Raw genomic sequence first — 11,682 nt, 5'->3', positions numbered from 1 at the left:
GGGATCTTGGGCATGCACGCACACGCGCCCGGCGTGAGTTTTAAGCCACCGGGTCCGGGACACGAACCACGGTTGACTACGTGGGAGTCCAGCGACATAGCCATTACGCTAACTGCTGGTTCCCCCTCCTTCTCTTCTCTTAATCTAAAAGCTAAGCCCTCACTCTGACTGTGGCAGTGGTGTGGGCCACAGCAGGTCCCTTCCCCTCTGCGGGCCAGGGCTTCCTTTAAGGCAGAGGGGGCGTGGGCCAACTCCATGATGCAGCGGTAATGTGTTACTCATGAGAAGCTGGATCCCACATGGTGGCCATGGTCTGAATCGCTGGCCTGGCCTGTCTGAACATGCCAGGCCACACGTGAGTGGATTAAAGGAGAGGATTGGAGCATGACCAGACCCTGGGAAGGGGGTGTCTCTCTCTCTCTCTCTCTTTCTCTCTCTGTCTCTGTCTCTTAGACACACACATTTGCATGCATTTGAACTATTGTGAATAAAGAAAAGAATGTTTGGGGGCTGGCAGGTGGCATGGTGGTTAAGATGCCGGACTCTACATGGCTGATGGCAGTTCCAGTCCTGGACCTGGTGCTTACTTTCTCACTCTCTCTGGTGAGCATGTGTCTCCTATAGCAAATTAAAAATAATGATAATAATAATAATATATAAAGTTAAAGATAAAGAGCAGAAGGCCAACATAAGGCAGCTGGATCCCACATGGCAGACTATGTGGTTAGAGTCCCTGACCTAGTGGTTTGAAAAACATGATGGGAGGGAGCCAGCAGGTGGTGTGGTTGGAACACTGGACTCCCACATGACTGACCACAGTTTGAGTCCCGGACCTTCTGACTTGCTTTCTCAGTTTCCTTTCTCTCTCTTTCTCTGTCTCTGTCTGGTGAGCACTTGTGCCCTGTAGAAAAGTGAAAAATGATAATAATAAAATAATTCTTTAAAAAAATACCAGATACATGTAGTGAAAAATGATAATAATAAAATAATTCTTTTAAAAAATACTGGATAAATGTACACGTGTGTCCAAAATTCCAAGAGGAGAATAGAAGAGACAGAATTGTGGTGTGGCCACCCCCCTTAGCCCCAGGGACATTATTCTTACTCCCCTCACCTCTCTCTCTCTCTCTGTCTCTGTCTCTGGTGTGTGTCCAGGTGCTCTGTAGCAAAAAGAAACAAAAGATTAAGATCAGAATTCTCCCTCATACCCCTCCCAGTCCAGCCCTGTCCACCCCCTAGCTTCCTGACCTTCATCCTCCACTCTCTGGGCTGTCCCTTCTGCTCCATACTCCTTTTTCCTCTCTGATCCCAGGTGACAAACACCCTGTCTGCCTGGTCACCTTGGCTGAAATGTCATTCTCTCAGTACTTCTGACCTCCTTTACTCCCCACCCTCCCCTGCTGTGCAAGGAGCTTTCTATTCTTTGCTACAATTTCCCCCAGGACAGGGTCTCATTGGATTCCATGTTCCTAAGCTGATGACCTGATTAGCAGGTGTCTTCCAGCTGGATGTCGTTCCTGGGAAGGCAGCTCCTCCTCTGCACACCTTGGAATCCCCAGGGTGGATTCCGAGTAGGCACCAGGGATGCCCAGTTAAACTGTAAGTGTTTAAGAAACTGAGAACCATGTGATCATTTTTCCTTAGCCCCTGAGAGAAGAAAACCCATGGAAGACTAAGCTCCTCTGCCTGTTTCTCTGACTGTAATGGGATAAGTCCTCATGGCCAGACGGTACAGCCTGAGTTTGAATCCTGGCTCTGCCTAGTTTTCTCATCTGTAGGATGGGAATCATAATAATAGTAGCACACGCTCCAGAGGCTGTTGTGAGGCCTAGATAAGGTCACGTGAAGTGTCTGGCATGGGACCTGGCACAGAGTAGGTGTGTGTACCATGAAATGACACCCCCCCACACACTTTCTGTACTGCAGGTGGCAACCTCTCCTCCCACCCATTCTTTTCTATTTTTTTTTTAAGTTTATTTTTTCTAAGAGAGACATACACATCACACACACACACCAAAGGAACAGGACCCTCACCACACAATCCACGCCCTGTCTCAGGTGGCCTGGTCACTAGCATAAGCACACCTGGCATGCTCAGGAGGTCCCAGGACATCATCCCAGGACCTTTTCCTTGTGGGCCCAGTTGTGTTACCACTGTGCCACCACTTGGCCTCACTCTGGCTTTTCATACAGGCCAGTAACCTGAGTCTTTTTTTTTTCCTTTAGAATAATTTATTCAATTTTACTTATTTATTATTATTCTTTTAAAATTTTGCTGTAGGACATTTGGGCTCACCAGAGAGGTGGGGAGAGGGAAAGTTTGAGAAAGTGAGAAAACAAGCTGCCGGGTCTAGGACTTGAACCACAATTGGCCATGTGGAAGTCCGGCACCTCAACCACCATGCCAGCTGCTGTAAACCCTGCTCTCTGGCCCAGCACACTGCACGTGTCCCTGGCTTTCGGCATCTCTTCTTCTAAGCCTGACTTTCTGTAAACTCCTTCACAGCCTCGTTGACCACCAGCTCCCATTGGAGACACCTTGTCTTGGGGCTCCTAGTATCCCAAGGTCTCAGTGCCGCCCTCACCTTCTCAGGGATCTGGGTCCTGGCTCCCTGCCTTTGTTTGACTGTTCTGACCAGTTCTCTGCACTCAGCTCTGGAAGTTCCCTCTTTAGAAGTGCTTGCACCTCCCTCCCCCGTATCATCTGTTCTGTCTTTTTTTTTCTCCCCCCCACCCAGTTTTGTTATAGGGTGTGTGTGCTTGGCAGAAAGAGAGAGAATGAGATATGACACCCCCCCACACCCGGGGGAGATGGCCATGCCACAATCCTTTCTCCGTTTTTCTATTGCAATTTTGGGTACTCACGCACCAGTGCCTCGCATGTGTTTTTGTTTTTGTTTTTTAAAAATAATTCTTTTTATTTATTTTATTTATTTTTAGTCATTTATTTTAATTTGACCAGAGAGGGACAGAGTGAGAGAGAGAGAAAGAGAAAGGGAAAGTGAGAAAGCAAGCCACCAGGTCCAGGATGCAAACCATGGTTGGCCATGTGGGAGTCCAGTGCCCATAACCACCACGCCACCTGCTGGCCCAGAGCCTGGCATGTTTTTAAGCCCTGGATCCAGGACTCGAGCTGCACAGTAGGCCGTGTAGGATCCAGCTGCTTTAACCACCATGCCACTGGCTGGCCCCATTTGTTCCTTTGCTTATGTGCTTTCTAGTCAGAGTCTTTTTGACTACCAGTGGAGACCCATTCTAGAAAAGGGGGCGGTTGGACCAGCAGATGGCATAATGGTTACATCACTAGACTCCCACATAGCCTACTGTGGTTCAAGTCCTTGACCCAGCAGCTTAAAACTCACACTGGGTATGTGAGCGTGGTTGCCCAAATCCCAAGAGGAGCATGGAGGAAAAGGAACTGTGGTGTGGCCATCCCCCCCTGGGGGTGATCTCTCGCTTTCTGTTTCTCTGTCTGTCTCTGTCTCTTTGGCGAGTGCACATGCCCTATAGCAAAAATCTCTCTCTAAATAAAAGAAAAGGGGGGCTGTTATTTTAAGGACAGAAAGGTGATAAAAAGGGTAGACTATTGCAGGCATCCAAAAAAAAGCCAGAGGGATGTTTTCAACCTAAGTCTTGGGTAGCTTCCCTCACTGCACCGAGCGTGAAATCTGTGCTCCTTCCTGGGGCCCTCAGCGTCCCCCCACTTGATTCCCTGCCATTCTCCCCTCCCTCCTCCTCTCTAGCCACATGGCTGCTTCCTCTTTGCCCCCCACAGCAGCCCAGCTCGAGTGCCCTAGGAAATCACCCTGGAGTATTTGAACCCTTCACCCTGTTTTCCGTTGAAGCCTCCTCTGATTCTGGAGCAAATTCCCTGTGTTCCCCAAAGGAGCCTTGGCCCTTGGAAGTAGGAAGGAGCATGGGAGTCCCTGTCCCTGGGTGAGGGAGCCCAGTAGAGTGCAGTGGAAGCTCCCCGGGTCTTGCCTGTGGTCTTCCTTCACCCTGGCCACTTGCTGTTGTTAGCGTTTCTTTTCTTTCTATCTTCCTCCCCTCCCCTCCCCTCTTCTTCCTTTCTCTCTTTTTCCCTTCCTTTTTTTAAAAATTATTTATTTTACTAATTATTATTATTTTTAAGTTTGTTATAGGGCATTTGTGTTCACAAGTGAGAGACACAGAGAGAGAGAGAAAGGAAGGGACAGCAAGAAAGCAAGCCACCAGATCCAGAACTTGAACTACGTTTGGCCACATGGAAGTCCAGCACCTTAACTACCACACCACCTCCTAGCCCTTTCCTTCTTTTTCTTTTAAGAATTATTTTATTGAACTTAATTTTATTTATTTATGTATTTATTTTAATTTGAACAGAGAGGGACAGTGAGAGAGAGAGAAAGAGGGAAAGTGAGAAAGCAAGCCACCAGGTCTAGGACTTGAACCTCTGTGCTTGGCAGAAAGAGAGAGAATGAGATATGACACCCCCCCACACCCGGGGGAGATGGCCATGCCACAATCCTTTCTCCGTTTTTCTATTGCAATTTTGGGTACTCACGCACCAGTGCCTCGCATGTGTTTTTGTTTTTGTTTTTTAAAAATAATTCTTTTTATTTATTTTATTTATTTTTAGTCATTTATTTTAATTTGACCAGAGAGGGACAGAGTGAGAGAGAGAGAAAGAGAAAGGGAAAGTGAGAAAGCAAGCCACCAGGTCCAGGATGCAAACCATGGTTGGCCATGTGGGAGTCCAGTGCCCATAACCACCACGCCACCTGCTGGCCCAGAGCCTGGCATGTTTTTAAGCCCTGGATCCAGGACTCGAGCTGCACAGTAGGCCGTGTAGGATCCAGCTGCTTTAACCACCATGCCACTGGCTGGCCCCATTTGTTCCTTTGCTTATGTGCTTTCTAGTCAGAGTCTTTTTGACTACCAGTGGAGACCCATTCTAGAAAAGGGGGCGGTTGGACCAGCAGATGGCATAATGGTTACATCACTAGACTCCCACATAGCCTACTGTGGTTCAAGTCCTTGACCCAGCAGCTTAAAACTCACACTGGGTATGTGAGCGTGGTTGCCCAAATCCCAAGAGGAGCATGGAGGAAAAGGAACTGTGGTGTGGCCATCCCCCCCTGGGGGTGATCTCTCGCTTTCTGTTTCTCTGTCTGTCTCTGTCTCTTTGGCGAGTGCACATGCCCTATAGCAAAAATCTCTCTCTAAATAAAAGAAAAGGGGGGCTGTTATTTTAAGGACAGAAAGGTGATAAAAAGGGTAGACTATTGCAGGCATCCAAAAAAAAGCCAGAGGGATGTTTTCAACCTAAGTCTTGGGTAGCTTCCCTCACTGCACCGAGCGTGAAATCTGTGCTCCTTCCTGGGGCCCTCAGCGTCCCCCCACTTGATTCCCTGCCATTCTCCCCTCCCTCCTCCTCTCTAGCCACATGGCTGCTTCCTCTTTGCCCCCCACAGCAGCCCAGCTCGAGTGCCCTAGGAAATCACCCTGGAGTATTTGAACCCTTCACCCTGTTTTCCGTTGAAGCCTCCTCTGATTCTGGAGCAAATTCCCTGTGTTCCCCAAAGGAGCCTTGGCCCTTGGAAGTAGGAAGGAGCATGGGAGTCCCTGTCCCTGGGTGAGGGAGCCCAGTAGAGTGCAGTGGAAGCTCCCCGGGTCTTGCCTGTGGTCTTCCTTCACCCTGGCCACTTGCTGTTGTTAGCGTTTCTTTTCTTTCTATCTTCCTCCCCTCCCCTCCCCTCTTCTTCCTTTCTCTCTTTTTCCCTTCCTTTTTTTAAAAATTATTTATTTTACTAATTATTATTATTTTTAAGTTTGTTATAGGGCATTTGTGTTCACCAGTGAGAGACACAGAGAGAGAGAGAAAGGAAGGGACAGCAAGAAAGCAAGCCACCAGATCCAGAACTTGAACTACGTTTGGCCACATGGAAGTCCAGCACCTTAACTACCACACCACCTCCTAGCCCTTTCCTTCTTTTTCTTTTAAGAATTATTTTATTGAACTTAATTTTATTTATTTATGTATTTATTTTAATTTGAACAGAGAGGGACAGTGAGAGAGAGAGAAAGAGGGAAAGTGAGAAAGCAAGCCACCAGGTCTAGGACTTGAACCTCCATTGGCCATGTGAGAGTCCAGTGCCCTTAACTACCACACCACCTGCTGGCCCCTTTCCTTTCTTTTTTAAAGTTTGCAAAAGAGTGTGTGCCCTCCCTGGAGAGAGAGAGAGAGAGAGCAAGCGAGTGCAAGCATGCAAGTGCAAAGCAACCCCTCCCCTCCATGGGGAATGGCCACGCTGCAGTCCCTTCCCCATTTCTCCCTCCTCAGGACTGTGAGCACACATGCACCCAGAGTGCTTTTCAAGCCGCAGCTCCAGAACTCAGACACGCAGCCAGCCATGTGTGTTCCAGCCACTTGACCACCACACCACTGGCTGGCCCCCACTGATATTTCTTTGAACAGATACAGATGAAGCCCTTGGAGGTGTCAGACAGGAGCCTTCTCTGTTTTCTGGCTCTGAAAGCCTCCTGAAAGCTGTGACCCTTGTGGCGGTCACATTCACAGACTGTCCTCCCCACCCCCTTTCTGTGCCACAGGTGATTCTCCTGGTTCACTGGCTCCTGACAACCTGGTGAGTGGCTGTGTGTGCAACTGCATCCACGCGTCTCCTGGGGTCTCCAGCTCTGGATCTGAGGGTCTCCTGGGCTCTGTGTCAGCTTGGTCAGGTTCTGGTTCTGCCATGTTCTAGTTGGGTTACTTTGGGCAAGCAATTTTTCTCTCTTGGGGTCTTGTTTTCTTCCACAATGGGAATGAAGACTGGGCACCCTGCCGGGGTCAGGAGGAGGAAGTATGAAGTGCTCTCAGACACTCCCCAGGCCCAGACACTCCCCAGGCCCGCCACGCAGGAGGTCCTGGGCTGCTCTTCATTGTCATTATCTGTTGAATCTGTTGTGCTTCCGGGATGATTTCTCTGCAAACCAAGCCTGGAAGCCGTTGAGCTCCCATGTGCATTTTGTGAACTGTGAAGTGAAGTGCACATGGAAACAGCTGTGAGTAATATGAACAGTGCTGATCATGGTTCATGACCTTGGGGAGCCAGGTTCAAATGCAGATTTCTCAGTCACTCCCCAGAATTCTGAGCTGATGAGTCTGGGCTAAGGCTCAGCCTCCTGCCTTAAAACAAAAGATGCCACAGTTTATTTAAAGACTTGTTGAGCCAAATTGTATTCTACAGAACTACTGTACACATGTTTTCTGCATGATAACACTTCAGTGAATGTCATTTGAACTTACGAAGCACCCTACTGTGTGCTGGGGCAGTCAAGGCCCAGGGAATGTCATGAGAGTGAAGTCCTCCTGGGTCTTCTTTTTGGTAGGACAAGAACATGGCCTGGAGCCAGACTTCAATCCCCAGTCCCACCACTTAGCAGCTCTGTGACTTTGGGCAAGTTGCTTAACCACTCTGTGCCTCAGTTTCCTCATCTGTAAAATGAGGGTAATAATAATGTCTCCCTCCTACAGTTGTTAACATAAATGCACATGAATGATTAGCTTAGAGCACTTGGAACCTTGACAGATACTAGCTAGTGTGTCTGTTAACTATGATCCCCATTGGATTGACAAGCAAGCTGACAAGTAAACTAGGTCAGTTAGTAGCAGTACCCTAGGAAAACAGAATAGGGTGGGCATTATGCTAGGAAAGGGACAAGGCGGTTGGTGAGGGAAGAGGTAGAGGAGAACTCTTTTGAGCTGGCACTAAATGACAAAAAGAGGCCAAGAGTTCAGGGCAGTGGGAGCAGCTCAGGGCAGTGGCTCGGAAGTAGGTAAGGGTGAGTCCATATCTGGAGGAGCCCACAAGGTCCCTTAGGCCAAAGGAGTCTGCACAGATAGCTATATCTAGATCCATCTATTACCTACCTACTTATTTTTTGCTAGAGAGAGAGGGAGGGAAAGTGAGAAATCACCCCCCAGTGGGGATGGCCATGCTACTATAGTCCCTTCTCACCCAGTCTCCTCTTGGGATTTTGGGCATGACGCACACGTGCCTGGTGTCATTTTCAAGCCTCCAGGTCTGGGACTCAAACCACGCAGTTGGCCATGTGGATCTAGCACCGTAGCCACTATGCCACCTGCTGGCCCATTTTATTGCATATGGTACAGAAAATCGTTGGAGGACTTTTAGTGGAGTGACATCATCTGATCGCCATTATTTGTTGCTGTGCAGACTGTAGGTGCAGGAGTGGCCGTAAAGACAGTGTGAGGCCAGGGTTACAGCCTGGCAGAGGAAAGAGGAAAGAAATTCAGGACCTGGTGGCCACAGAACTAGTAGGATTTCCTGACCTTGAGACCCTGGGGCAGGAGGGAGGTGACCCGAGGTATGATGGCTGCCCAGCCGGACTGAGGTGCTTCTTCCTGCAGGGGCTGCATCGTGTTCGCGGGTGCCTACGCCTGGGCCAACTTCACCGTCCTGGCCTTGGGCGTGTGGGCTGTTGCTCAGCGAGACTCCATTGATGCCATAGGCATGGTGAGTTGTGGGGAGCAGTATCATAGGGACTGAGTTCAGGAGAGCCGTGACCCCAACTCTGCCTGCCCCTCTCCTGCCCCAGCCTTCTCTCTCTCCCTCAGGCCCTCATTTTCCTTTATCTAAAGGCTGTAGAAAGCCTAGGCCACCAGCCTGCATGCATCTTCACTAGCCTGCCCCTGACCCTGGCTTACCTGGCTTAGAGAACCCTAGGTCTGCTGTTCTCTTCCGCAAGGAAGGCATAGGGTGGGATCCCACCTGTGCCCTAGACTGGCTACTCCCCAGGAGAGCATCCATCTTATCACTCGTCTGGGGGTCCCTTTTAAGAGGGATGTAGCTGGGACACCGGTTTAAGGGAATCCACCCCTTTGCGAAGTCAGAATTGACAGAACCCGACTGAGATCTCCCAGGGGGAGAGCTTCTAAGTACACTGAGCCTCACAAAGCAGTGAGCACCCCAGCATGGGGCTCTTCAGGCCAGGGCTGGGGGCTCTTCAGGCCATCCACCCCTTTGCGAAGTCAGAATTGACAGAACCCGACTGAGATCTCCCAGGGGGAGAGCTTCTAAGTACACTGAGCCTCACGGGGCTCTTCAGGCCAGGGCTGGGGGCTCTTCAGGCCAGGGCTGGGGGCTCTTCAGGCCAGGGCTGGGGTCTCAGGATGCTCGAGAGGGATTTCTTCGTGGCGGAGACAGACTGGGTGAGCTCCAAGAGAACGTCTGTCTTGGAGGTTCTGGAACCAAGCCTGTGCCTGTCATGGTCTTGAGGTGATGAGAGAGTGGGGGTAGGGGCTTTTGTGTCACAGCAAGCCCAGTTCAGGCCTGAGCCCATGTCCCCAGCCCAGCCCCACAGCATCCGGCCTGCTGGCTTGATCTATTCTCCAGCAAACCGAAGTGCGCAGTGGGCACAGAACCAGCTTCCAGCCTGGTGAAGGTGGTGGGAGGCCATGGGGATGTAACATGGGTGTCAGCGTATTCAGAAACTCACAACGAGTGTGGTCACCCCGAGCCTACGTCGGTGTGTCTTGCAGTTTCTGGGTGGCTTGCTGACCACCATCTTCCTGGACATCATCCACATCAGCCTCTTCTACCCACGGGCCGGCCTCTCAGACACACTGCGCTTCAGCGCCGGCATGGCCATCCTCAGCCTGCTCCTCAAGCCGCTGTCCTGCTGCCTCGTCTACCACATGTACCGGGAGCGTGGGGGTGAGCTCCTGGTCCACGCTGGTATGCCCCACCCTGGCCAGCTCCCCACTCTTCTCTGCTCCCTGCCTGCGTGTGTAGACACCCCACACCAGCTGGAGGGTGGACACGCTCCTGGTCTGCTGCAGGAGCCTGGGGGCCCCCTACTCTCATGTGACCTTCTGTTGGTGGCGGTGGCAGCAGCCAGGCCCTTCTCAGCCCAGAGCATGGCACAGCTGGGTATGATTCTGTTCCCAGAGGCACTCCAGCCTGAGACCCGTGGGCCCCTGCAGGAGCAGTGTCTTCTCTCCATTTTTACCTACCTGCCTGTGAAGCCCCACACTCCAGCCACGTGGGGGTGTCCCTCCTGTGGCTGAGACAGCACTGTGTGGCCAATGGAGAGCCACTGGTGTGGGCCATGGGAGCTTCAGTCGAGATGGCACTGGGTGGCAGGCACTTTCCCACTGCTGGCCCTCTACCCTCCAGCCACTCTTGCCCTCTCTCCACTCCTGCACCCCTCCTCGTGGCCAGGCTGGTTTCCTGCTCTCTGACACGTGTTCTCATTTCCTTTCTCTCTCTCTCCATCATGGGGAGAGGCAGGAGGTGGGCTTCTGCCTTTCATCCCTGGGAATTGCAGCCTGGAGTGGCCTGGGGCTGGCCTGGGGGAACAGCTGGGGCAGGGGCTGGAGTTGCCTGGGGTGAGGGGAGCCAGGTCCATCCTGCCCTTTGGGCAGATGAGGAAACTGAGGCCACAAGCTTTGAGACTTATTCAGGATTTCAGGACAGACGTGCCAAGTGGGGGGTGGGAGTGAGGAATGGGGGCCCTCCCACCTGCCCTGCACCGTGGCTCTAGCTCTCTGGGTTAGGCAGCTGTGCCAGGACATGGGACTGAGGGGGACCAGAGGAGCCTATGGTCCCGGGGCTAGGTGCCCTCCACATGTCCTGAGCACGTGCTGCTGAGGGAAGCACCATGGCATGTAGCCAGGAGCACGGGCTTTGGGGTCGTGCCTCCTAGGTCTGAGGCCCAGTGCCATCAGCTTTGAGTTGCATGCTCTCAGACAAGTCACAATGTCTTTGACCCTCCGTTTTCTCACCTGTAAAGTGGGACATAAAAACCCCCATTTCATAGGGGTATGGGGAGTTGGCATCAGGATGCCCAGCTCTGGCATGAGGGCAGGGGTGGGCCTTGGTTAGAACTCAGTAGAACATGCTGAATCACGCCCCTCGTTTTTCCTTTCTCTCTTGTTCTCATCCCCCAGGCTTCCTTGGGCCTTCTCAAGAGCGCAGTGCATACCAGACGATCGACTCTCCTGAGTCACCTGTGGACCCATTTGGAGAACCAGAGGGCCAGAATCAGGCTGCCCGAGGGTACTGAGGCCAGCCCCTCTGCGCCAGGCCCCCTCCAAGCTGCATCGCCTTCCATGTGCCTGGGAGGCCGTTCTAAGGACACGTCTGACTTCCTTTCTTGGACCTAAGGATGGAATGTGTCCTCCTGTCCTCCTTCTGTTCTTCATCTCAGGGGTTGCCTGAATGGAGTATCAAGAGGCTGGGAGCCCCCATGGACCGCCCCCGCAGCCACATGCACACACCTGTCCTAAACTCCTCAAGACCTCCACTCCCTTCAGGGCACCCGACATGCCCCCAGGGTGGAACTGCTGCCTCTCTTCTCCTACACCACAGCTGCACCGTGCAGGCCCTAGGCAGAGTCATGCCTGAGTATGCTCAGGTCAGGCCTGAAGGGCCGGTATTGCCTGCTCGGGCTACCCCACTCTGTCAGGCCCTTCCACAGAAGCTGAGAGCTTCAGGTCACGCTCCACCCCTGCAGCCATCTGGCCTGTGGGTGAAATCCCTGTGCTCCTCACTGCCTGATCACTTGGTACCCGGGCACCCTGGGGCTGGAGGCAAGAGGTGTCTGCAGTACTCGAGACCACCACAGCCTCCTGCTGCCATCCCAGAGCCATGGCATTAAAGTTTGGGGAATTTTGTA

At 51.8% G+C, this 11,682-nt stretch overlaps 1 protein-coding gene across 2 annotated transcripts in view; it reads left to right on the top strand.

Annotated features, from left to right (window-relative positions):
* Positions 1 to 11,682, top strand: part of AGTRAP (angiotensin II receptor associated protein) — a 20,601-nt gene extending 8,919 nt beyond the window's left edge. Inside the window, exons 2-5 of one of the 2 annotated variants that reach the window (XM_006145319.3) lie at positions 6,592 to 6,626; positions 8,414 to 8,519; positions 9,545 to 9,719; positions 10,955 to 11,682. In XM_006145319.3, coding sequence (XP_006145381.1) covers positions 6,592 to 6,626; positions 8,414 to 8,519; positions 9,545 to 9,719; positions 10,955 to 11,070 — 432 coding nt within the window. In that variant the 3' untranslated portion in view covers positions 11,071 to 11,682. Of the gene's footprint in view, positions 1 to 6,591; positions 6,627 to 8,413; positions 8,520 to 9,544; positions 9,741 to 10,954 lie in introns of both variants that reach the window. The other variant, XM_006145318.3, reaches the window with a different exon arrangement.

Source organism: Tupaia chinensis, unplaced genomic scaffold, assembly GCF_000334495.1.
Source record: "Tupaia chinensis unplaced genomic scaffold, TupChi_1.0 Scaffold000146_1, whole genome shotgun sequence".
Taxonomy (NCBI): Eukaryota; Metazoa; Chordata; class Mammalia; order Scandentia; family Tupaiidae; genus Tupaia; species Tupaia belangeri.
This window is presented reverse-complemented; position numbering and strand designations above follow the sequence as displayed.